The following is a 27,236-nucleotide window of genomic DNA, read 5'->3' as shown; positions in this document are numbered from 1 at the left end:
GTGATAAAAAAGCACAGGAAAAGGTGGTGTGGGAACAGTTTGTAGCAGGTTTTCTGACAAGAACACTGGAATGATACCAGTGCCACAAGCTGGCGATGTTGTTTGTTTGTTTGTGATAGAGCTGGCAGAGGAAAACATGACAGCATATCCAGGGGCAGACAGCTCCTCCTCTCTTTCTCTCTCTCTCTTTCTCAGCCTCCTCTCATTCTGGCTCCTCAAAACCATTGAGTGTTCCCTCCTAAAGGTCTTGTATTCACTGACTATGCATGTAAAATTAGTCACTTAGGTGGCACGAAGGTAATCTGTTCTCTGTAGGAGGTGAAACCAGCTGAAATAATTCATGATGTAATTGAGCTTGTCAAAACAAAATACAGGTACTATATTTTAATTACTGTCATTATACTAATTATTTGTAATTAGTTCTTTTTTAGTCATGAGTTGCAGTTTGCAAGGTATTTTCTTGTACCAAATATATCACATATATAAATTTAGTTCATTTCAATTAAAATACATATACACAATTATGCAACAATTACACAACATTTTATTCATAGTTTGCCTTCTTGGCAGCTCTCTGGTAATGAAAAGCAGCTGGTGTGAATAATAAAATTAATATTTTACAACAATGTCACATGTTAAACAAATATACAAAAGGAATTTACAGTTATGCACTTTCACTTACATCGTCAACCAAGATGAAGCTTCTTCCAAGGCTGTATTACTTCTGCAAGTAAATGTAAATTTAGTACCAGCCTCATTTCATTGTTAAAAACTTCATTTAAGACAAGCTCAAATCCAAAGAGTAAGTTATATAGTTTATGGGGAAAATATATATTTTTGACAATATTAGGTAATGCATCAGCAACAGTAAATTGCTGCTCCAGCTTGATCCAGACTTCACACCCTATCACACAAGTTCTCTGAACAACACTAGACTTCACCCAAATTCTGATTTTTAATAGGCTTGTGACAAAAAAATTGAGAGGCGCATCCCAAGGGTTTACTTTTTTTTCCTGTATGCCCCCAAAATAGAAGGGTGTGGATCTAAGTAAAAAAAAAAACAAAACAACAGACATTACCAAATTTGCTTTTGTGATCAAAATGTTGAAAAGAGAGCAAAGCTATAGCCATTTTATAAGTAAAGGCTGAACTAATGGTGAAATAAATTGCTTTAAACAAAGATAAGAAACCTACCTATGACTGTCAAACAGTGATATTGATTTCACACAGTGTTAGGATCCCAGACTTGCTGTTTTGTGTTTCGGCCACTAGAGGCCCTCATTGTTCCTCCATGTTGTTTTCCCTCTATTTGTTAATTGCCTCATTACTGCCACCAGTGTCCCATTTCCCCATGTTGTCCTGTTCTTTAGTTTCCTGGCTTGGTGTTTAATGTTGCCAGCCCTTCATGTCTCGAGTAAGTTTCCCTGTTCTAGTAGCGAAACCTTTTTGTGATTTTTTTCTCCTAAGAATCTTTTTTGTTGGATCACTTCTTTGAGGAATTTGCAAGCAAGTCAAATTTTCAGTTTTCAGGTCAAGGAATTTTCAAGTCAAGCAGTGAGAGGAGGAAGACAAGGAAGACGAGGAGGTCAAAGGAATGGCAGGGGACAAGCACCCCTTCTGAGAGGTGATCGTGGGCCTCTTCCTAGAGGAGGGCTTAGGTCTCACCAGAGAGGGGGCCAACGGCCTCGTTTGAGAGGTGTGGGGGAACATGGTAGAGGACAAGGCCACGGATCAAGACAGCAGCAGCAACTGCAAAGAGTCTAGAGTGAAAAAAGAGCAATAGTTGTAGACCATGTCGTAAATCATGGCATGACAATGACTGAGACAGCTACAATGATTCACCCAAACCTCAGAAGATCAACCGTGGCCTCAATCATCAGAACTTTCCACAGTGAGAACCAGTAAGTCTTCAGCATGCACTAAACATAAGGGTACTCTCAATTGTCAAATGACTGTATACTGCATGCCAATGTGTACCACAGAGTAGGTGATATGAATAAATGTGTTCTTACTGTAATTTTCCCTGCAGAATAGAGACTAGTCCAAATAGGAGAGGCAGAGGCAAACTTTTGACTGACCAGCAAGAGCGGGCTGTGGTCAGTTTAACACACCAGCACTGAAGCGTCAGTGCAGAGCAGGAAAGGACGTTCAAAATCTGGATGAGCCAGCACCCCACTGTCAACAAGGGCCCTTTTCAATTCTTCCAAGGCCACACCACAGTCTGGAGTCCAATCCTGGGGTATCAACTCCCGAAAAGTGCCCACTCTCTTATGACCACCAGAACCTTTGACCGAACATTTCTGGCCAGCCGTCAAGTTGAATAAGGGTCTAGCGATATGTGAACAACTTGGAATAAAGGCTTGGTAGTACAGGACCATACCAAGAAACGATCTGATTTTTTTTGTGAAGGTGTGATTCTTCCTTCATTAGATCCTCCTTTTGAAAAGCAGAGATGACCTTCACTTTCTCCTCATCAACTGAAACACCAGAACCATCTATCACATGGCCTAGAAATTTTACAGACTTTCTAAGGAAGTGACACTTTTTAAGAGCGAGCTTCAGGTTGCTGGATCTCAATTGAGAAAACACAAACGCCTTGAAGCATCCTGTTCAGATGGAGAAAAGACCAACAAGTCTTTGAGGCACCAGAGAAGACTGGAAAAGTTAAGGTCACCGAAAATACTGAGCATCATGCCCATGAAAGACACAGGGCTATTGCAAAGGCCCAGAGGAAGACGATTATACTCGTATAAGCCCATTAGCGTTGTGAAGGCAGTGTATCGTCGGTCAGACGCATGGAGTGGGATATTGTAAAATCCCGAAGTCAAGTCCATGGTGCTGAAAAAGGCATTACCCCCTAAGGCTGCAAGACAGTCAGCTTGATGTGGTAAAGGGTGGGCGTCTTTGATGGTTTTAGCATTTAGCCAGCAAAAATCGGTGCAAACCCTCAGATTACCATCTTTCTTCCAGACCATCACTACGGGCGATGCATACTCACTGACAGACTTGCTGATCATGCCTTTCTCCTCCATCACAGTCTGATTTCGTTTTGTGCGTGTCACAGTAGCATTGTACACACAGAACCGCGCTACCAATTTAGCGGTACAATAACACCTGCGACCGCGCAGAGCTTTATTAATCACCTACCAGAATTATCCGCTAGTATAGGGTCACCATCAGACCCTTTAGAACTCGAACAGGCGACAGAATTTTTAGAGTCGACATTCCGCTGTACCTTAGATAATGTAGCCCCACTTAGAAGAAAAACAATTAAAGATAAGAAACTCGCTCCGTGGTATAGCGACCGCACCCGCTCTCTAAAACAGAACGCCCGAAAGCTGGAGCGTAAATAGCACCAGACCAAACTCCTAGCATTTAAAATAGCATGGAAAGACAGTATTTTAGCCTATAAAAAAGCTCTAAGGCTAGCTAGGTCCACTTACTTATCAACGCTTATAGAAAATAATAAAAGTAATCCTAAATTCTTATTTAACACCATAGGAGAATTAACTAGGAATAAGACATCGACAGAAATTTCCACAATAACAGCATATAAAAGTAATGATATCATGAAATTCTTTGATAACAAAATTAAAAACATTAGGCAGAAGATACAGGCCCAAAGTCCAAATTATACAATAGAGTGGGAGGATAGACTAACCATAGATCAGAGCTTAGAAAGTTTTACTCCTCTTGAAGAGAATGATTTAATCACGCTCATCTCTTCTGCTAAATCATCAACCTGTCTATTAGATCCGGTACCAACACGTCTTCTTAAGCAAATAGTTGGAACCGTAACTGAACCCCTGCTTAAAATAGTTACCTCCTCACTGAGCAATGGGTACGTTCCAAAATCACTTAAATTAGCTGTTATTAAACCAATAGTGAAGAAACCAGACCTTGACCCTAGCGACTTAACTAACTATATTCAAACCTTCCCTTTCTATCTAAAATACTAGAGAAGGTAGTAGCGCAGCAGCTAATTTCATATCTACAAAGCAATAATATCTATGAACTTTATCAGTCAGGTTTCAGGCCCCACCACAGCACAGAGACAGCATTAGTCAAAGTAGTCAATGACTCGCTATTAGCCTCTGATCGGGGTTGCATTAGTCTATTAATTTTACTCGACCTTAGCGCAGCGTTCGACACTATCGACCATAATATCCTTCTTCACAGACTCGAAAAGGTTGTAGGAATTAAGGGCTCAGCCCTCGACTGGTTTAGATCTTATTTAACCGATCGTTATCAGTTTGTAGATTTAAACGGTGACCACTCAGCACATTATCGAGTAGAATATGGCGTTCTGCAGGGTTCAGTCTTAGGCCCACTGCTTTTCACATTATACATGCTCCCTTTAGGTAACATAATCCGTAAACATAATATTAGCTTCCATTGTTGTGCTGATGACACACAGTTATACGTCTCAGCTAGGCCAGATGAGAATAGCCAGTTAAAGAAAGTTGAGGCATGTGCGATAGACATAAGAGACTGGATGCTAAGCAACTTTCTCCTGCTAAACCCAGAAAAAACAGAGGTTCTGGTACTGGGACCACAAGCCGCTAGAAGTAAGTTTAAAGATCACAATGTTACTTTAGACGGTCTCTCTGTTTCAAGTAGTCTAACAGTAAAAGATCTCGGTGTGATTATAGACTCTAATCTCTCATTTGAGGCGCATGTAGGTAATGTAAGCAGGTTAGCATTTTTCCACCTCAGAAATATCGCTAAGATTAGAAATATACTTTCGCTAAGTGATGCTGAAAAACTAGTCCATGCATTTATCACGTCCAGATTAGATTACTGTAATGGTTTACTATCTGGATGTTTGTCTAGATGCATAAAGAAGCTTCACATAGTTCAGAACGCAGCAGTGAGGGTCCTTACTAGGACTAGGAAGCATGAGCATATCACGCCAGTCTTATCTACATTACACAGGCTCCCAGTAAGATTCCGCATCGATTTTAAAATATTACTCCTAACCTATAAAGCATTAAATGGTCTCACTCCGCAGTATTTAAGTGATATGTTAGTACCTTATGTTCCGCCGCGCCTACTTCGCTCTAAGGATGCAGGCTGTCTATCAGTACCACGCATTGCCAAAACCACGGCAGGGGGCAGAGCTTTCTCTTACCAAGCCCCAAAATTATGGAATAGCCTCCCAGTTAATGTACGTGAAGCAGACACGGTCTCAGTGTTTAAGTCGAGGTCGAAGACTTATTTATTTAACCTAGCATTTAGCGACTAGTGTTTTAGACAAAGGAGTAGATCTGGGGGACTCGTGGATGTTGAGTGTTATGGTGATCTGTTGTGTTTGGATGCTGTCTTCCTCACTCTCGTTAGTCACTCAGGTTTGTGACGGCAGAGTGACTGTATGCCTTACATATCAGGGATCTCTCACGTCTGTGTTTCCCCCTGGTTCTCCTTTTAGTTATGCTGTTATAGCTAGTCCTGCCGGAGTCCCCTGCACTCCTCATTAAGTTTTATCTCCACACAGTGACTGTGAGTGTACCTAACCACTTTCCTTCTCTTTCTGCCGAGCTACACTCCTGAGCTGCCGGTGATCCAGGCCCCCCTACACTCTGGACCAGATGAGCATCACTCCTGAGCTGCTGGTGATCGAGACCTCCCCCCCGCTTCACTCTGGACCTGTCTACCGGCAATGCTTCACACTGCCATGAAGACGCTTCAGCTGTTTTCTATGGACTACACAAACGCACATTGTACACACATGCATGCAGTACAGTGTAAACCCATATGAGGATGGGTTCTCTGTTGAGTCTGGTTCCTCTCAAGGTTTCTTCCTATCACCGTCTCAGGGAGTTTTACCTTGCCACAGTCGCCCTGCTTGCTCATCAGAGACGTCACACACACACACTTCACTTTACTTTTGTTTGTGTAAAGCTGCTTTGAGACAATGACCTTTGTAATAAAGTGCTATACAAATAAAAATGAATTGAATTGAATTGAAATCCAGTAACCCCTTTAAAGTGTAACAGTCACAAACTGTCACAGGAGCGTAAAACAATTCACTTGCCCCATCAACTCTCTGAGACCCCACGTATAACACAGTTTTGTCTTCTGGCAATAACTTGCAGCTGTTCACGAAAACATTTTGCACATCTGTCTCTTCTGTGAGGGAGGTTTTGTCAAAATTGCCCACGTTACCCCTCTCATCACATGGGCCATTCTGAGCAGTATCTAAGCAGTATCCATGGGAGTCGCAGGGCATGCTGCTTTAGGACAGTCACTCAAAGTGGCCAGGACTGAGACAGTGACGACATAGCCTCTGACGTCTACAATGTGAGTACGTAGTGTGTTCCTTGGATCTACAGACCCTACATGCAGAACCAAAGTTGGTTTTGAAGTCTGAAGTTTTGCCTGCATGAACCTGATTGGATGAAGTGAGAGAGGCAGTGCACAATGACAGGACTCTATCCATCTTGCCAGCCATGTGTCGAAGACTGGTGTCTGGAGAGAATGGAACAGCATTAGGATTAAGATGACTTACAGGAGGCAGTGACTGGGCTGGCGCGGAAGCAGGCTGCTGAGGAGAACTGGACACAGAATTGGGGCATGCCGTAACGGTGCACTGGTTGCAAGCTGGCAAAGACATTGTGTGCTGTGTCCTCAAAGAGACTCTCTTTAGATCCCTCTGATGACAATCCAACCACTCCTGGACCTCAGCGGCACTCCACTTCTCAGCTTGATTAAACTGAAAAGACATAGTAAGACTTGGGTCTGGACAATGCAAAATAAACATCATGACAGCTTCAGCAGCGGGATCCTCGACGCTCTTATTACGACTGCGCAAGCACTCATCAGCAACATCTATGGCCTTGTTAAGTCGAATCCATGGGACTTTCATCTGCTCTTGGGACAGTATCATAGTCAGCCATAGGCAGCCATAAGTCAGCCATAGGCATATTTGAGTAAGCCAACTCACTGAAGTTGCATTTCAGTATGTCAAACACAGCACTTGGAAGGTCACTGGCACTCAGTTCAGGGCGGCTTTGCAGGGACACCTTAACAACATCTCTCGCTTTTCCAGCCAGTCTGCTCATGATAAGATCAGAAACATCATTTGGTGTTTTGCATTTCATTCTGTGTAAATAACTGCACATCATATCCTCCCATTCATGGACAGTAAATGAATCACTCTTATCGCCCCTGAAGAACAGCAGAGGTGCTGAATCTTGCTGAACTATCACCTTCAGACTAGATGTATCAATACACTCACTGGAGTGCTGAGACTGGCAAGGAGGATTAGGCTGTACTGGGCTGGTGCGCAAGGTTAAGGCTGGCTGAAATACTCTCCCCTATTTTCTGTGCCAAATCTGAAATTATGCTCCCTAACGCCTCAGGAGAAATCACACATTCAGTATCTGGGCGTGTGATTGGGGTGGAGCTAGCTGTTGGGCCTACAGAAGCACCGATCGCTGAATCAACTGTGTGCATATGGTCAAGACCCACATTAGCTCTCACTCTACCATAACACTGATATGTAATTTCAGATGTAATTGCGGTCCTTACACAAAGTCTCTCTCGATTAATACGCATCAACGATGAACGAAAGTTCTCCGGAGAAGAGAAAAAAAAAGTCGTCGATCAGGAAGTCAATGAAACTCTTTACCGTTCCTTTAACATGCAACAGTTTGTTCCGCGATGTCACACCGTTCATCCCACACATGCGCCCTCCTTATGCGCGAGCACAGGGCCGCTGCGAGCGATGGCGATGAAGAAAACCCAGGAAAGAAGACTGGCGAAGCAGGCGAGCAGTCACGCAACCACAGCGATCTGCGAAGCACTGATCTGATGATCCAAAATGGTCACAGCACCACGTGTAACTGGTGTTGCCTGCGTTTTGTGTTTTTCTTTTTTGGTGTAATAAACAGACGGACATCAGCTGACGGTTTGACTCTTCTTTAATCTGATAAAAGATACAATGTGAATTTGCCCTTTGTTTCTCTCCCATGCAGAGACAGTGCAGAAAGGGGACAGAGGAGAACAGGGATAAAACTTTCAAGCAATAAAATTAATTTAACAGTGACAAAACAGCATACCTGATAAAAGATAACAGTCTCTACGATGTGAATTTGCCCTTTGTTGTTTCTGTTAAACGTAAAGTGCAATGCAATGAACACGTGCTTTGAGTTCACAAAGTACAGAAAACTGATCAAACTTGGTGAAAATATGAAAATAATCAAATATACATGAAAATTAATGCCACAGATATGATTTAGATGAGAAATTTAAGTACAAAAGTGATTTAAAAGACAAAGATGTAACTGAATTAATCAGAGCTCATTAGAAACCCACCTCTCCCATGCAGAGACAGTGCAGAAAGGGAAGAGGAGGGGCAAAGACAGGAAATTAAGACCAACACTGCTGTCAGAAAGTTAAAGGGGAAGATGCACACATACAGACAGGCATATCAGGTAGTCATCTGAACATTTTTGTGTGATTCTATATATACGAACATAATTCCGTAATTCGAACATATTCCATACCTGTTACATAGGTCACATTATTAATGTAGTGTTGGTGTGCGTTAGTGTGGTGCTGGTGTGTGTTAGTGTAGGTCACATTATTAATGTAGTGTTGGTATGCGTTAGTGTAGGTCAGATTATTAGTGTAGTGTTGGTGTGTGTTAATGTAGGTCACATTATTAATGTAGTGTTGCTGTGTGTTAGTGTAGGTCACATTATTAATGTAGTGTTGGTGTGCGTTAGTGTAGTGTTGGTGTGTGTTAACGTAGGTCACATTATTAATGTAGTGTTGGTGTGCGTTAGTGTAGGTCACATTATTAGTGTAGTGTTGGTGTGTGTTAATGTAGGTCACATTATTAATGTAGAGTTGGTGTGTGTTAGTGTAGGTCACATTATTAATGTAGTGTTGGTGTGCGTTAGTGTAGTGTTGGTGTGTGTTAGTGTAGGTCACACTATTAATGTAGTGTTGGCGTGTGTTAATGTAGTGTTGGCGTGCGTTAGTGTAGTGTTGGTGTTTGTTAGTTTAGGTCACATTATTAATGTAGTGTTGGTGTGTCCTAGTGTAGGTCACATATTTAATGCAGTGTTGGTGTGTGCTAATGTATTGTTGGTGTATGTTTGTGTAGTGTTGATGTGATTTACTGTATTTTGGTGTGTTAGTGTAGTGTTGGTGTGTGTTAGTTTCATTTGAAGCTCATGGAGATAATATTACTAGGATAGCTTTCTTTCATCTCAGAAATATTGCTAAGATAAGAAATATAATGTCACTACACGATGCAGAAAAATTAGTTCATGCTATTGTCACCTCTAGGTTGGATTACTGTAATGCATAACCCAGTTAGTCCAGAATGCAGCAGCGAGAGTCCTTACTAGAACCAGACGATATGACCACATCACCCCTATCTTATCCACACTGCACTGGCTCCCAATCAATTTTCGTATTGATTATAAAATACTACTATTGAACTCTAAAGCACTGAATGATCTCGTGCCTCAGTACCTGAGCGAAATTTTGGTCTTTTATGATCCGCCATGCCTACTTCGATCAAAGGATGAAGGCTATTTTTGGTACCTCAAATAGTGAAGGCTACAGCAGGAGGTAGAGCTTCCTCTTACAAAGCCCCACAGTTATGGAACAACCTTCCAATTAGTGTTCGGGGCTCAGATACAGTCTCAGTGTTTAAGTCTAGGCTGAAAACTTATTTGTTTAGTCAAGCCTTTTGTGCATAGTTTTTTTTAGATAAAGGAACAGATCTGGGAGTTCACAGACATAGAGTATTGTGGTGAATTGGGATGTATGGATGCTGTATGGACACACACACTCTCACTCGTCCACTCAGGTTTGTTGACGGTGGAGTGGCTGGCTCCCTTTTGGTATGCTGTCACAGCTAGTCTGCCAGAGTCTCTGCTTGCACTCTGCACGCAAAGTACATTGTCCTTAATCATTACGGGACAAAAGCTTACCTAACAATCTCTCCCTCTCTCTGTCTCTCTCTCTATTTCTCTGTTGAGCTACACATGCTACTCCTGAGATATCAGTGCTCCTGACCCCTCCTGCTCTCCGGACCTGCCTGATCTATACTGATGCCCTACTTCTGGTTAGAGTTCTCATCAGTTGGAGATCGCTCACTGTTGCAGGGGGTGGCCCCACATGGACGGCCTGAAGATCATTGGAGACGGCTTTGGAATCTCATATGTTGAGTTGTACTGTGATGGCTTGGGACTGCGATTGTTGTGGTGGCTTTGGGGCTGCATTTGCCCCGAGCAGTTGTGCGTGTTAGTGTATTGTTGGTGTGTTGGTGTTGGCTCAGTGGTTAAAGCTCTGAGTTCGTGACCAGAATGTCAGGGGTTGAAGCTAGGGTTTCTATTACTAAGCAGTTAATATCAAGTAACTGACATTTCAGACACAATATGGCTGAATATGTTGTTTATTTGCTCCGTCAACAGAAATAGCTCCTACAGAAGCCACAGCTGCACAGAGCATTGTGTGTTACCATGCAAGACACAGACTAACTGACCGCCCGTCATAAGTGTAGTAACCATTTCAGTCTAACAGACTATTGCAAGAATTGGAATTTTATGTAGCGAACACAGACAAGTGGAGTGATACAAACAGTGAAACGTCCGAATGCTGTTATTCTAAATATATGCACGCTTGGAATAGCGCAAGTAATTAATACGGATGATTTGTAATTTATAGTACATAACTTTAGGGGTATAATGTGTGTGTGTGTGTGTGCGCGCATGTATGAAGAGTGATTTGTAGAAGTGATTTTATTGCACATTATGGCACCATCTACCGGCACAAGACTGTAAGTCCTGGTTCTTTTAAGGTGGAAAGGAAAATCCGAATAAGAAGCTGGCAAATAAGAAGCTAACTTCAGCTACATGTAGTACAGTATACTTAACCTCACTGAATAACATTTGAGTAAATGTTAAAAAGGGAACTCTATGAAGAATATGATTGTTTCTGAGCATACTATTATACTCAGAGGAGTTAACATAGGCATCACTCTTAAAGAGGTGCAGAAAACATGCGCAATCCTAGATGATAGAAAACAGAGAAAACTGACTTCACTGAAAATGTGTCTAATACCCTTTTGTGTCAATTTAGTTTGGAGGTGACCCCACTGCCGCTGGATGATGAAGATGCTGGCTGAAGATGGTTGTTGCCGGGAGATGGTTCAGATAGACAAGCACTGCACTGACTTGGTAAGTGGGAGCCAACCTGCTAAGGAATCAGTGCCTCTTGCTCGTGCCATTTCAGATATTACTGTCACGTTTAGGGAGCAGATCACTGAGTTGGCCAATACATACAGTGTTGAACACATGTTATTAGATCAAGGAGCCTTGATGGGTCAGAGCTACCAAAACATACCAAAACTCTGACTCATCAAGGCATGGACTCCACAAGACCTCTGAAGGTGTGCTGTGTTATCTGGCACCAAGATGTTAGCAGTAGATGCTTTAAGTCCTGTACATGAGATCTGGTGAATTTGGAGGCCAAGTCAAAATCTTGAACTTTTTGTCATGCTCCTCAAACCATTCCTGAACAATTTTTGCAATGCGGCAGAGCGCATTATCCTGCTGAAAGAGGCTACCGCCATTAGGGAATACCATTGACATGAAAGGGTGTACTTGGTTTGCAACACTGTCAAAGTAACATCCACATGAATGCCAGGACCCAAAATTTCCCAGCAGCACATTGCCCAGAGCATCACACTGCCTCCGGCGGCTTGTCTTCTTCCCATAGTGCATCCTGGTGCCATGTCTTCCCCAGGTAAGTGACGCACACTCACCCGGCCGTCGACATGATGTAAAAGAAAATGTGATTCGTCAGACCAGGTCTCCTTCTTCCATTGCTCTATGGTCCAGTTCTTATGCTCACGTGCCCATTGCAGGTGCTTTTGGTGGTGGACAGGGGCCAGCATGGGCACTCTGACTTGTCTGTGCAGCCCCATATGTAGCAAGATGCAATGCACTGTGTGTTCTGACACCTTTCTATCATAGCCCGCATTAACTTTTTCAGCAATTTGTGCCACAGCGTCTCTTCTGTGGGATCGGACCAGACGGGAGAGCCTTCACTTGCCATGCGCATCAGTGAGCCTTGGGCACCTATGATCCTGTCACCGGTTCACTGGTTGTACTTCCTTGGACTATTTTTGGTAGGTACTAACCACCGCATACTGGGAACACCCCACAACAACTTCCATTTTGGTGATGCCCTGACCCAGTCGTCTAGCCATCACAATTTGACCCTTGTCAAAGTCACTCAAATCTTTACGCTTGCCCATTTATCCTACTTCAATACATCAACTTCATGAACTGACTGTTCACTCACTGCCTAATATATCCCATCCCTTGACAGCCCCCACTGTAGAGAGAATGTTCAATGTTATTCATTTCACCTGTCAGTGGTTTTAATGTTATGGCTGATTGGTGAATATGAGAAAAAGCTTAGTAACATGGAGCACACAGCATCCACTCCTGCCCCTTACGCTAGCTCAAAGTCTCCTTTCGATCCAGCTGCACATTTTGATAAGGCTGAAGATCATTTAGCAAGTCTCATGAGGGCTAATAATACAGATTTCTCATTGACTATACCCATACCAATTGATACCGTGTTATTGTCAAGCATATCGTGAAATATGGGGAAGGGAGAAAGATGGGCAGGCATCTGTACAAGACGGTGCTACTGCTGTAGCTGCTACTAGGTTTATTTTGCTATAATTGTTGCCAAATTGTTCTAACCCAACAAATACTGCATTACATGATCTTGACATTGGGCAAGTCGCAGCATGGGGCAACAGGTGTGATAGAAAGTCCAGTTGCCCTTATGCCTCTTGGTCAGGAAATAGAGTGGGGAGATAAGAACGGTGGTTGATTATCTTAGGCTGAATAGCCTCACTAAGAAAGCTTTTACAACCCCTTTTGGGAACTTGCGATTCCAAAACCCGCCACAAGGTTATCTAATGCTCCTGTGTCTTTTCAGTGGACTACGGAGAGGATGATGGAAGGAATAAACCTACTGGAGGTGATTGCTTTTCTGGATGGATCCACATTAGAGGACCATGAGGACAGATACATGAAGGTCTTGAAACACATGTCTGAGTTTGGTCTCAAATTGTCCCCTTCTAAATGTAAATTTTTCCAGTCTTCTGTGAAATACCTTCTGTATAATAGATTTCTGCTGAGGGCATTCTGCCTGATCCTGACAAAAATCCTGAGAGTTATGAGAGTTATAAACTCTATGGCCACTATATGAGAGATATGGCCACATCTGCAGTCATTCAGGGAATTGAATTGTTTCCTAAGCTTTTTGACTGAACACTTCCAGGAAGTCACTCAGCTCATGACTGAGAAACTCACGTCAGCTCCAGTCCTAGGTTTTGCAGACTAGCAACTTCCTTATGTTCTAGCCCCTGATGCCAGCATAACAGGTTTGCGCCACAGCTAAGAGTTAGTTTAGATACTGACGAAGGCAGAAATGTATGAAATTTGCTCTTGGCATATTGAGTTGATGATGTGCTGTGTTGGAGTATTTATTCCTCACTGTATTCTGTTTTTAAGAAGTTTTTTAAAGTGTTTAAGAAGCATTTTTTCTCATAAATTTACAGTTGTACTGGAGGTGGTCAGGATTGCTAATATGCTAAATCAAGAAACAGGATGGTGTGCGCACATTCACTGGCAGAGCCAGGTGCCAACCCAAAATTTCATTGGCTACTGGCAGTTTAATGCTGTTTGACATCTCATTTCACCTCTTGTTGAAAGAAGCATTCATCTTGACAATGCACAGTGCATTTTTCAAATCGAGAACGAAGAGAGAATATTAACATTGATTGCAAGATACAGAACAATAATAAGAAGAGAGAACATGCAGAAGAAGAAGAGAGAATATTTCAACAGCTATAAACTTTCCTGTTAGACCTTTGGCCCCATTAACAGACAGTTAATCAGATAAGAGAGATCTTGTTCCCAATTTAGCCTAACATACATTATCTTTACATCTGGGCTAGTAATACATGTATATACAGTGCAGTGTCATAGGTTACAGTATATGCATGTTTAGCTAATGTGGGATAACTTGTAGGCTACAGCTGTCAGTGTTGAGCAAGTTAACATTTAGCAATTTGAAATCCATTAACTCAGTTAGATTTTCATTCTTGAACTCAAAACGAACATTCCTTATTATCAATCTGTTAACGTTTACTCAAAGATTACCACAATTGCAGATAGCCTGTTTGCTATCGTAAAGGTGTAAGAAATTATAGCTAGCTAAGTTACTGCAGAGTAGGGCTAGCCATGATCTAACTAGTAACTTAGGCTGGTAGTTGATTTTAAGGTACAGTTATGATAATGGGGATTTGTAATTAAGATTGAGATTGGACTAAAATGTGGGTAACTGGATGCTTAGATTTTTGCATAGGGTCGATAAAACATGAAAAGAAAGGGAGAGATATCAGACGTCTTTTTAAAGAAGCACAAACGGGCAGATCAGGTGCAAACAGTCCCCAGCCCTTGCATCACCACCGGACCCCAGAGCAGCTCCGTACCTAAGGCTAGTCAGAGTCAGTGTGGTCAGACTTCACAAGGACCCAGTCTACCACCACCAGGTCTGAGCATCTACCAGGCAGTCAGTCACATACCCAGTTCAGAATTTAAGTTTAGCTTCAGCTTGTAATAGATGATTTTGTCAGCCTCAATTTAAAATATTGTTTGTTGATTCATATGTGGTCTTGTTTTGGTGACTGTGGCATTTTTATTGTGATTATACACTAATGGTTCTTCTGTTATTTTAATGTAATAGATGTATCAAGGGATGACACAGAGACCTGTGACTCTGAGCAAGACAGTGAGCAAGAGCTGCCAGGAGATGTCATCGAGCCCCTCCCAACTGCATCAAGCACCAGATATGCTGTTCCAAAAGGACCCAATCATAGGCCAAGCTTATACTTAGATAGCAGCTGTTAGTATCTAATCTTGTAGATCCCTTAATTATACATTTACATAGAGATATGACACATTATTTTACATGTATTTCAGACACTTCAGGATCCAGAGAAGAGGGTCCTGAACAGCAGTGACAACACAAGGAAAAGGGCTTTCAACGGCTCCTGGTATAAGGACAATTCATGGCTTGAATATTCTCTAAGTCAAGATTTGACTTATTGCTTCACCTGTAGGCATTTTTCTCTGCCCAATACACCTGAAGCTGCGTTCACATCACAATCAGGTTTTTGTAACTGAAAAAGGCACTGTTTAACGATTCTGGGTTTAACAATTAAGAACTCTGGGTTAAGTGAATTATCACTTGTACCTCTAATCATAGGATTCCTTCATGCTCCTTATATGCCAGGGTAGGGTTACACACAAATTTTCTGTCATGGTCTATGGACCCCCTGAAATAGCCTTGGCCACCCCCTGGCCACCCCATGTATGAAACTCTAGTTCCACCACTGCGTACATCCAAAAAAGTTTTTAACAGGTGCAGGGCCAAAAAATCTAAATAAATCATGAAAGGATAAAGGGATGGCACATTGCTATAATGCTCTCAAAACATTTTAATAATAAATAGAGCAGACAGCATTTCAACCATGTCGATCTTCTTCGGGCAGTAAAAACATTAAGTCCTGAAAATCTTTACAATTGCCAAATGATATATATCATGTCACTTTAGATGTTGAATCTCTGTGTAGTAATATTCCCCATGATGGAGGTGATATAGCTATTGATTTTTTTTCTACATGATTGTTTTTCGTAATAAAACTCCAGGTATCGACTGTATTAAGGAACTTGCAAGATTGGTACTTATGAAGAATTTCTTTATGTACAAGAATGATTATTATTTGTAGATCAAGGGAGCAGCAATAGGGAGTACTATGGCTCCTAGTAGTGAACATCTTAAATTTAAGTGAGTGAAGTGACGTGTAGCCAAGTATGGTGACCCATACTCGGAATTTGTGCTCTGCATTTAACCCATCCAAGTGCACACACACACACACACACCGTGAACACACACCCGGAGCAGTGGGCAGCCTTTTTTTGCTGTGGCGCCCGGTGAGCAGTTGGGGGTTCGGTGCCTTGCTCAAGGGTCTCACCTTAGTCATGGTACTGAGGGTGGTAGAGAGCACTGGTCATTCACTCCCCCCCACCTACAATCCCTTCCAGACCTGAGACTCAAACCCACGACCTTCAGGTTCACCTTCGGGTTACAAGTACGAGACTCTAACCATTAGGCCACGACATAAAATTGTAAAAACGATATAAAATTGTTTTTTATGACATTGGCCTTTGTTCTCTTGATATGTTTGTATTAATTTATGTGTAGGTTTTATGTTGATTAATATTGGCTTGGATATTTGTTGTATTTTTTTTTCTACGAGATGTTTACAAGATGGCGTCGACCAGTGTTGTGGCCTGCCGTTGCTCTACTTCTCTGTCTGCTATTTTGTTTCTTTTCTGTGTTCTTTTATATCTTTTGTTTTGTCCTTGTCAATCGCGATGGGTTTATGATCGCAGTACCCTGCTTCAGATTTGTTCTTTTGTTATGGACCTGTTGATCAGCAGTGGAAATAAGTACTTCTTTTCTCATTCTGCGCTGCTACCGCGCATACAGTGTTCTCTGGCTGGATGTGTGTGCTGCAGGCAAAGAAGCCGGCGAAGACGTGGGAGGCGTGCAGGCGCTAACGTGAAGTGGAGATTTAGGCGGAGATATCCTGATGTGCTGCAGTTTGCAAGAGAAGATGGTAATGCGGAGTTTGCTGTGGAGTTTTGGGGTTTGCGCCGTTCATGTTTGCTGCCATTTTCTTCGGGATTGCGTTTTTACCTGGATGGAAAGTCTTCGTCATGTTTCAGAGGTGCTGATTTGAGTAACTTACTCTATCCTAAGATGGTAAAGTCTGGTCAAGCCACAGTTGTTGCCTCTACGGTATCACAGACTTTAAAGATGTCGCTGGTTAATGCACATTCGATTACAAACAAAACTTTCATTCTAAATGATGTTATTTCACATAATGTTTTGGACTTTTTCTTTATTACAGAGACTTGGATAAATGTTGATGAGTGGAGTCTATGTCATGATCTTTGCCCAACTGACTATAACTTAATAAATACCCCCAGATCAGTGGGTCGTGGTGGGGGTCTAGCTACGGTGTGCAAACAGCAGTTTAAATGTCACCGTTTATCGCCCATGAACTACTTGAGTTTTGAAGTTCAATTATTAAAACTGGACTTCTCTACGCCTGTTTTGGGTGTGGTCATTTATCGACCTCCAAAGTATAGTCAGGCTTTTATCCAGGAATTCTCTGACTTTTTATCTCTGACTAGTTTGTTACTGTCTGATCATATCTTAATTGTTTGTGATTTTAATATTCATATTTGTTGTCCTGGGAAGCCTTTGGTTAAGGAGTTTTCAGACTTAATGGACTCATTTAATTTTATCCAACATGTCTCAGGCCCTACCCATGAGAAAGGACATACTTTGGACCTTGTTTATTCCTTAGGGTTGTCAATTTGTGATGTTGATGTTAATGACATTTGTATTTCTGATCATATGCCTGTTATTTGCAGTGTATATGTGCTGAATGAAATGAGGGCGAGTCAGTCCTCTTATGTTTGCTCTCGTGCAATTACTCCATCTACACCACAGGCTTTTGGCGAGATCTTTAGTACCTTTTCTGATGTATCATGGTTGGAGTCTGCACCTCTCACGGCTGATCCAGATGAGTTACTTACTGTTTTTAACTCTGTTTGTTCTGAAGTCTTGGACTCTGTTGCTCCTTATAAGATTAAGCATCGTAAGGCAAATTATCAGTCTTGGTTTACTGAACATACTTGTGTTCTTAGACAGCAGTGTAGGAAGGCAGAACGGGCTTGGAAGAAAAATAAACTTCTGGTCTTTCATCAGATTTTACAAGATTCACTTCTTAGATATCAGAAAGCTGTAAAGGATGCTAAAGCAGCCTATTTTTCAAATATTATATAGCAGCACTCAAACTCGCCAAAAGTTTTGTTTCAGACCATTAACAGGTTTCTTAATCCAAATGCTGTCACGATACCTCCATCTACAAAGTGTTGCAAGAAGTTTTTAAGTGTTTTCCCTCCAATTTGGACTATTGTAATGCACTTTATTTGGGAGTAAGTAAATCTCTTATTTCAAAATTGCAATTGTCCAGAATGCAGCTGCGAGGCTCCTTACTAGCACAAAGAAAAGGGAGCATATTACTCCGGTTTTGGAAAAGCTGCATTGGCTTCCCTTTAAATATCGGATTCAGTATCAGGTGTTGCTGTACATTTTAAAGCTGTCCATGATATGGCCCCAGAATATATTACGGATCTGATTCATATGAACTCTGGCAGACCTCAAAGAACACTTAACTGCTTACTGCTCTCAGTTCCGAAAACTCGGCTGAAAACTAAAGGGGATCGGGCATTTTCGGTCACTGGCCCAAGACTGTGGAATGCTCTTCCACCTGAGATCAGATTTGCACCCTCAGTTGATGTTTTTAAATCTTGCTTGAAAACATATGTTTTCTATGGCTTTTAATTGTTGATTTTCGAAAGATGTAAATTGTTTTAATTTTTTCTTCAAGGTTATTTTTATTGTTTTTGTTTTGTTGATTTTTGTTTTACCATCCTTGTATTATAGTGCTGCTGTACAGTCCTTTGGTCTACTTTGTAGTGGAAAGGGCTCTATAAATAAAGTAGACTTGAGACTTGAGTAGACTATTTTTTGCGTGTTGATGTCATTCATTTGGTGGATATTTTGGGATTCATTGGTGATTATATTATATTGGAGAGGATGATTTATTTTCTGGAGTTTTTCACTTTTTTGCTTGTTTGTTTTCTATGCCCATTGTCAGGTATGCATTTAAAGATTTTCAGGATTTAAGGTTTTTACTGCCTGATGAAGACTGACACAGACGAAATGTCTGCTCTGCGTATTATTACAATGTTTTGAGACCACTATAGCAGTGTGCCGTCCCTTTTTCCTTCCAAAATGCTAAATTGCTCCTTGATATGAATGTGTGCGTATGAATGTGTGTGTGCGCGCATGGTGCCCTCTGATGGACTGGCATCCCATCTGGGAACAATCGTCCTGTCTTGTGCCCCGTGTTCCCAGGGCTGGCTCTGGATCCACCACAATCCTGATCAGGATAAAACGGTTGCTGAAGATAAATGAATTAATTAATGCTATGATATATGAAAAATATACTGTTTTATATAGTGAGAGTGTGTGTTTAAAGCATTGGCATATTATTATTGTGATGCTTTTTAGTCTTCTGTGTCAAGCACAACTCAAGGAAAAGATATGCGTCCGCTTTAACCAGAGTTTAAAACCACAGCATCAGCTTCCAGTAATCACTAAATGATGGATACTTGGGCTTAGATCAGCTGCATATTGTCTTCCCTGGGAGCCCGTTAGAAGAAAAACAAAGAGTACAGTGTAAGGTGATCATCTTGCTGTGTGTGACGCAAACATGAAATGCAGGAAAATAAACCAGAAAGAAACTTGCTAGTGCTGTTAACTTGTAGCTTCTCGGATGTTTTATCATAGAAGAAACAATTTATTATAGACCACACCATCAGAAACACTATGAATAGGCAGGAGGCTTTTATGTAAAAGTAGTGGGGAAAGCCTACAACATGAGCTATGCCTGCTTATCATCAGGAGAGGATTCTCTCTGGAACTGGACACATGGCACCCCGAATATTATCTATCTTTAAGACCGAGACATTCTGTTTCTTGAAAGGTTTAGGAACATAAAATGTCTGTTTAGCAAAAAAGCTAAAATTAATGTGGAAAATTGATTAGTAAATACACTATTGCATAACTGAAATGTATACATATGAAACATTGGCTTGTTCCTGGTTGATTGTCCTGCTTGTTTGAGGCAGGACCCAAAGTAGAATGTTGTGATGGAATTTTTCTACATTATGATGTCATAAAGGTAAGGCTGCAGTTTTCCCTCACAATGAGCGTTCACTTCAGACCACGTTAAGCCACTGAGGAGGATCGCAGCAAAACACACTGAAGAGGATTGCAGCGTTTCTACTGAAGACAAAACTGTTACTGACTTTTTTGACAACACGAGAGAGATAACCAAGCTAATGGATATCTTTGTGGATGCCACTGAGAAGGCCACCAGCCAGAATCTGAGTGAGTAAATGTACTAAATGAACAAAGAACCAAATTGAAAAGGACCAAGTTGGGTAACTGTTGATATTTATTAATGTTAAAACGCCAGTTTAAGAAGCTCAGCACTTATAAACATCTCCGCTTAACACGTCATAGTGCTCCATATATACTACTCGTTTACTGCTTAAGGTGGTAAAAGTCAAATTCTATAATTATTTTAATGAAAAAAAAAATGCTCGTTTCAGGAGAAAAGATGAGCCAGAGGACATGCGCCAAGGCTGAAGCTGAGGCTAGGGAACTGATGGGCAGGTTCCTCAAGGATATTGAAGCAAATGACAAAGAACTGAGTGCGTAAAGAACTGATATGGAAAACTGACAATATTATTGAGATGAATGCTGAAGATACTGAACACAAAATCTGAAGATGAACCCTTAACATTCTTATTACAGGAGAAAGGATCCGCACTAAGGCCGTTAGGGTACTGATGGGAATTTTCCTCTGCGATACTGAGACAAATGACACCTCCATGAGTAAGTTACTATTGTAGGGAGAATGATAGGAGGAATAACAATAATGAGAAGGAAAGTCAATAATATGAAAATAATATTTTAAAACAGAGTTCCTGAAAGAGGTGGATGCTTTAGCAGAGGAAGAGGATGAAGCCATCAGTCAGGTCTTGGAGGAGGAAGAGGGAACAATCGACCTGCCACTGGGTGAACAAAAAATATAATCTCAGAATAATTTCCGACAAAATGTGAAAACCCTCATATTGTTTCTGTGGTAATTAACACAGGTAGTTCATATTAATAAAAATAATACTGCATGTGTACTACCCCTATATTCTTAACAAGATGCTAAAATGTTGGAAATAATCTTTAAAACTAAAGTTCAGAAATTTTAAATTTTCACTACCACTGATATATCCCTTTAACTATAAAATAAATTTCACACAATCCCTCCAAACAACTACTCAAACAAACAAACAAATAAAAGCTGAGTCTGCAGTATGGTTAATGGATGTTAAACTGGATGAGACTATAAGTGATTTTTAAAACATTGTAAGTGAATTTGTAATTATGAAAATTAAATACAAGTGACAATAATAATATTATTTATGATTGTGACATTATACATCATTTTCAAATGATGTAGTAAACAGCAATAAGACAGAGAAGACTGTTGAAAACAGCGGGAATGGAAAGGAGAAAAAGAAATGGACCAGGAGAGGGACACGAGGCAAAGGAAGGAAGATAAATTACAAAAAGTTCCAGGCCAACAAAGAAGGTATTATTATTATTAATATCATATCATGATGGCAGTAATGTAACTGGAGAATATTGCTGATATTAAATTAAATTAGGAATTGAAATGAAACATTTTATTTGCCTCAATTAATACAATCTAAACATTATATCTAGTTTTAATTATGAATAATGTGATTTTTTTTTCAGAAGGAGATAAGGCTGAATCTGAGGCTAAAGCTGACGCTGAAGCTGAACTTGTAACTGATGCTCACACTGATGCTGAAGTTGAGGCTGAAATTGAAGCTGAAGCTGAACCTGAGGATGAAGCTGAGGCAAAAGCTGACGCTGAAACTGAATCTGAAGCTGAAGCTGAGGCTAAAACTGAACCTGAGGCTGAAGCTGAGGCTAAAACTGAAGCTGAAGCTGAGGCTAAAACTGAACCTGAAGCTGAACCTGAGGCTGAAGCCGTTGCTGAAGAAAGAAAGCCAGAAGACACAGAAACAGAGAACAGCACATCTCTGGGTGAGTAGGAGCAATCACTCACACTAATATACCGTAAGATAAATTTCACACAATCCCTTCAAACATCAACTACTCAAAGAAATAGGTAAGTAAACAAACAAACAAAAAAATACAAATAAGTAAAACAATCACTGCATTCATCCTTCACTGATAAGTATTATTAATAACCACTGAACTTAATATTAGCATTATTTAAGACTGACATTATTCATTTATTATTTCCTAAAGATGGAGCAAAAGGCAACAATGCAGACGAGCCTGTTGAAAGCATCAGGAAAGGAAACGAGAAAAAGAAATGGACCAGGAGAGGAACACGAGGCAGAGGGAGAAAGATCAATTACGAAAAATTACAGGCCAACAAAGCAGGTATTAATATTAATATCATGTCATGATGTCAGTAATGTACCTTAAGAATTGCTGATATTAAATGAAATGAGGAATTGAAGTTATACCCTTTATCTGCCCCAATTAATACAATCTAAACATTATATCAAGTTTTAATTGTGAATCCTGTGACTTTTTTTCAGAAGAAGATAAGGCTGAAGCTGTTGCTGAAGCAGAGACTAAAGTTGAGGCTGAAGTAGATGCTAAAGATGAGGTTGAAGCTGAGGCTGACCCTGAAGAAAGAAAGCCAGAAGGTGCTGAAACAGAGAACAGGACATTCCTGGGTGAGTAGAAACAATCACTGACACTGATGTAATAATAATAATAATAATAATAATTATTATTATTATTATTATTATTATTATTATTATTACTATTATAATAGTGACATTATACATTATTTTTCAATGATGCAGTAAACGGCAATAAGACGGAGAAGACTGTTGAAAACAGTGGGAATGGAAATGAGAAAAAGAAAAGGACCAGGCGAGGGACACGAGGAAAAGGAAGGAAGATAAATTACAAAAAGTTCCAGGCCAACAAAGAAGGTATTATTATTATTAATATCATATCATGATGTCAATAATGTAACTGAAGAACTGCTGATATTAAATTAAATTAGGAATTGAAGTGAAACATTTTATCTGCCTCATTTAATACAATCTATACATTTTATCAAGTTATAATTGTGAATCCTGTGACTTTTTTTTCAGAAGGAGATAAGGCTGAAGCTGAGGCTGAAGCTGTTTTTGAAGCTGAACCTGATGCTGAAGCTCACACTGATGCTGAAGTTGAGGCTGAAGCTAACATTGATGCTGAAGTTGAGGCTAAAACTGAACATGAGGCTGAAGCTGAAACTGGGGATGAAGCTCACATTGATGCTGAAGTTGAGGCTCAAGCTGAAACTGAACATGAGACTGAAGCTGAGGCTAAAACTGAACATGAGGCTGAAGTTGAGGCTGACACTGAAGCTGAAACTGAGACTGAAGCCGAGTCTAAAACTGAACCTGAGGCTGAACCTGACACTGAGGATGAAGCTCACATTGATGCTGAAGTTGAGGCTCAAGCTGAAACTGAACATGAGGCTGAAGCTGAGGCTAAAACTGAACATGAGGCTGAAGTTCAGGCTGACACTGAAACTGAACCTGAGACTGAAGCTGAGACTAAAACTGAACCTGAGGATGAAGCTGAAGTTGACACTGAAGCAGAACCTGATGCTGAAGGTGTTGCTGAAGAAAGAAAGACGGATGACGCTGAAACAGAGAACAGCACATCTCTGGGTGAGTACGATCAATCACTCACACTGATATACCTCTTTAACTGTCAAATAAATTTTATACAATCCCTTCAAACATCAACTACTCAAAGAAATGAGTAAGTAAACAAACTAATAAATACAAATAAGTAAAAAAAAAAATCACTGCATTCACCCTTCACTGATAATAAGTATTATTAATAACCACTAAGCTTCAGTAATAGTATTGTTTAAGACTGACATTGTTGATTTATTACTTCCTAAAGATGGAGCAAATGGCAATGATGCAGACGAGCCTGCTGAAAGCATCAGGAAAGGAAATGAGAAAAAGAAAAGGACCAGGAGAGGGACACGAGGCAGAGGGAGAAAGATCAATTACAAAAAGGTCCAGGACAACAAAGCAGGTATTAATATTAATATCATGTCATGATGTCAGTAATGTAACTGCTGATGTTAGTTCAATTCATGTGGTTTGCTGGTATTATTGCTGTTAGAAAATATTAACTTTTTCAAAAACAGGGATGCTGAAAGAGGTGGATGATGGAGCGGAGGCCGAAGCTATCGGTGACCTGATGAACATCCTCCTGGATGAGACAGAGGAAACTAATGGCCCATCTCTGGGTGAGTATAAAACTATAATCTAAGAATAATTTCAGACAAAATGCAAAAAATAACTGAAAAGAGCCTCATATTAAATTTGCCATGGCGATGAACACAGTTAATTCGTATTAATAACACATAATACTCCATATCTACTAATCCTATATTCTTAACAAGATGCTATAATGTTCAAAATATTAGAAAATTTTAACTAAAGTTAAAAAATGAAAAGTTTTAAATAAATTTTTTTTTACAGCAGGAGAAAGTGGGGAGATCACGATGAGTGCTGACATTGAAGCTGAGGCTGAAGCCTTTAATGGTTTCCTCACCGTCCTCCTGGAGGAGATAAGGGACAAGATCAACCTGCCTCTGGGTAAGTAAAGAAATTAACTTCCAATGAGGAAATAGCATTTGTATTACAAATAATAAATACCCTTTACACTGATAAAGTGCTCTACATGTTTGCACAACCAGAGTTAATCTGCAATAAAGAAGGGCTACGCCCATGAAGAGCTTTAAAGTAGGAAACCTAAATATTGTAATCTTAAATTACAATATTTAAAACAGGGATGCTGCAAGAGGTGGATGATGGGGCAGAGGCTGAAGCCATCAAGCAGCTCCTGAACGTCTTCCTGGATCAGGCAGGCGAAATGATTGACCTGCCTCTGGGTAAGTAAAGAAAATAAATTATAATATGTGAATAATATTTCAATTACAAATTTAAATACAATTCACGTTGACAAAGTGCTATGAGGATTTGCAAAAACAAATCATACAAGCTTACATTAAATTAAATGAACTGCGAGAAAATAAAGGAAACTAAAATGCTACAGAAGAAACATCAACAGGACATTTGACGTGTTGTTAGAGAGCTCTGATTTTGCTGTTAGAAAACTGACAATATTAACTTATTTAAAAACAGGGATGCTGAAAGAGGTGGATGATGGGGCGGAGGCTGAAGCCATCAACCCGCTCCAGAACGTCCTCCTGGATGAGACACAAGAAAAGATCCACCTGCCTCTGGGTGAGTAAAGAACATAAATAATAATATGCCAAAAACATTTCAATTACAAAGTTAAATAACATTCACACTGGCAAACTGATGTACAGATTTGCAAAAGCAAATCATACAAACATATTAAATCAAATGAAACGCAATAAAATAAAGGAAACTGAAATGCTGCAAAAGAAGTATTAAGAAAATTTAATGTGCTGTTAGAGAGCTCTGATTTTACTGTCAGAAACTGAGAATATTAATTTCTTTAAAAACAGGGATGCTGAAAGAGGTGGATGATGGGGCGGAGGCTGAAGCCATCAACCAGCTCCAGAACGTCCTCCTGGATCAGGCAGAAGAAAAGATCCACCTGCCTCTGGGTGAGTAAAGAATATAAATAATAACATGCCAAAAACATTTCAAATTGATGTACAGATTTGAAAAAGCAGTTCATACAAACATATTAAATGAAAAGCAATAAAATAAAGGAATCTGAAATGCTGCAAAAGAAGTATCAAGAAAATTTGACATGCTGTTAGAGAGCTCTGATTTTGCTGTTAGTAAGCTGAGAATATTAATCCATTTAAAAACAGGGATGCTGAAAGAGGTGGATGATGGGGCGGAGGCTGAAGCCATCAACCAGCTCCAGAAAGTCCCTCTGGATGAGACAGAAGAAAAGATCCACCTGCCTCTGGGTGAGTAAAGAACATAAATAATAATATGCCAAAAACATTTCAATTACAACGTTAAATAACATTCACACTGGCAAATTGATGTACAGATTTGCAAAAACAAATCATACAAACATATTAAATGAAATGAAACGCAATAAAATAAAGGAAACTGAAATGCTGCAAAAGAAGTATTAAGAAAATTTAATGTGCTGTTAGAGAGCTCTGATTTTACTGTCAGAAACTGAGAATATTAATTTCTTTAAAAACAGGGATGCTGAAAGAGGTGGATGATGGGGCGGAGGCTGAAGCCATCAACCAGCTCCAGAAAGTCCCTCTGGATGAGACAGAAGAAAAGATCCACCTGCTGTCTCTGGGTAAGTAAAGAAAATAAATTGTAATTAAATCGTTTGATGTGCTGTGTTAGAGAGCACTGATTTTGCTGTCAGTGATAATGTTAATTTATTTAAATACAGGGATGCTGAAAGAGGTGGATGATGGGGCGGAGGCTGAAGCCATCAACCAGCTCCAGAAAGTCCCTCTGGATGAGACAGAAGAAAAGATCCACCTGCCTCTGAGTGAGTAAAGAACATAAATAATAATATGCCAAAAACATTTCAATTACAACGTTAAATAACATTCACACTGGCAAATTGATGTACAGATTTGCAAAAGCAGATCATACAAACATATTAAATCAAATGAAACGCAATAAAATAAAGGAAACTGAAATGCTGCAAAAGAAGTATTAAGAAAATTTAATGTGCTGTTAGAGAGCTCTGATTTTACTGTCAGAAACTGAGAATATTAATTTCTTTAAAAACAGGGATGCTGAAAGAGGTGGATGATGGGGCGGAGGCTGAAGCCATCAACCAGCTCCAGAATGTCGTCCTGGATCAAGCAGGGGAAACTTCTGGCCAGTCTCTGGGTAAGTAAAGAAAATAAATTGTAATTAAATCGTTTGATGTGCTGTGTTAGAGAGCACTGATTTTGCTGTCAGTGATAATATTAATTTATTCAAATACAGGGATGCTGAAAGAGGTGGATGATGGGGCGGAGGCTGAAGCCATCAACCAGCTCCAGAACGTCCTCCTGGATCAAGCAGGGGAAGCTTCTGGCCAGTCTCTGGGTAAGTAAAGAAAATAAATTATAATAAAATCGTTTGATGTGCTGTGATAGAGAGCTCTGATTTTGCTGTTAGAAAGCTGAGAATTTTATCTGATTCAAAAACAGGGATGTTGAAAGAGGTGGATGATGGGGCGGAGGCTGAAGCCATCAACCAGCTCCAGAACGTCCTCCTGGATCAGGCAGGAAAAACTTCTGGCCAGTCTCTGGGTAAGTAAAGAAAATAAATTATAATAAAATTATTTGATGTGTTGTGTTAGAGAGCTCTGATTTTGCTGTTAGAAAGCTGAGAATATTAACTTACTTTAAAACAGAG

At 40.3% G+C, this 27,236-nt stretch overlaps 1 protein-coding gene across 1 annotated transcript; it reads left to right on the top strand.

Moving 5' to 3' along the window:
• The first annotated feature begins 21,445 nt into the window (after positions 1-21,445).
• On the top strand, positions 21,446-22,852 carry LOC128317961 (germ cell nuclear acidic protein-like). The gene is made up of 4 exons (XM_053232117.1): positions 21,446-21,891; positions 22,120-22,257; positions 22,419-22,559; positions 22,692-22,852. The coding sequence occupies exons 1-4, from the start codon at positions 21,552-21,554 to the stop codon at positions 22,850-22,852; spliced, it is 780 nt and encodes a 259-aa protein (XP_053088092.1). The 5' UTR covers positions 21,446-21,551.
• Positions 22,853-27,236: the final 4,384 nt, after the last annotated feature.

The sequence above is a fragment of the Pangasianodon hypophthalmus genome, chromosome 2, assembly GCF_027358585.1.
Source record: "Pangasianodon hypophthalmus isolate fPanHyp1 chromosome 2, fPanHyp1.pri, whole genome shotgun sequence".
In the NCBI taxonomy this organism is placed as follows: Eukaryota; Metazoa; Chordata; class Actinopteri; order Siluriformes; family Pangasiidae; genus Pangasianodon; species Pangasianodon hypophthalmus.
Note: the sequence above shows the minus strand (reverse complement) of the source record. Positions and strands in the feature narration are given on the sequence as shown.

Bases quoted from the DNA above. Each gene is read 5' to 3' on its own strand.
- LOC128317961 (XM_053232117.1), top strand. From the start codon at position 21,552: ATGAATAATGTGATTTTTTTTTCAGAAGGAGATAAGGCTGAATCTGAG. The intron at 21,892-22,119 runs GTGAGTAGGAGC...TATTTCCTAAAG, and splicing joins AGAGAACAGCACATCTCTGG to ATGGAGCAAAAGGCAACAAT. The intron at 22,560-22,691 runs GTGAGTAGAAAC...TCAATGATGCAG, and splicing joins AGAGAACAGGACATTCCTGG to TAAACGGCAATAAGACGGAG.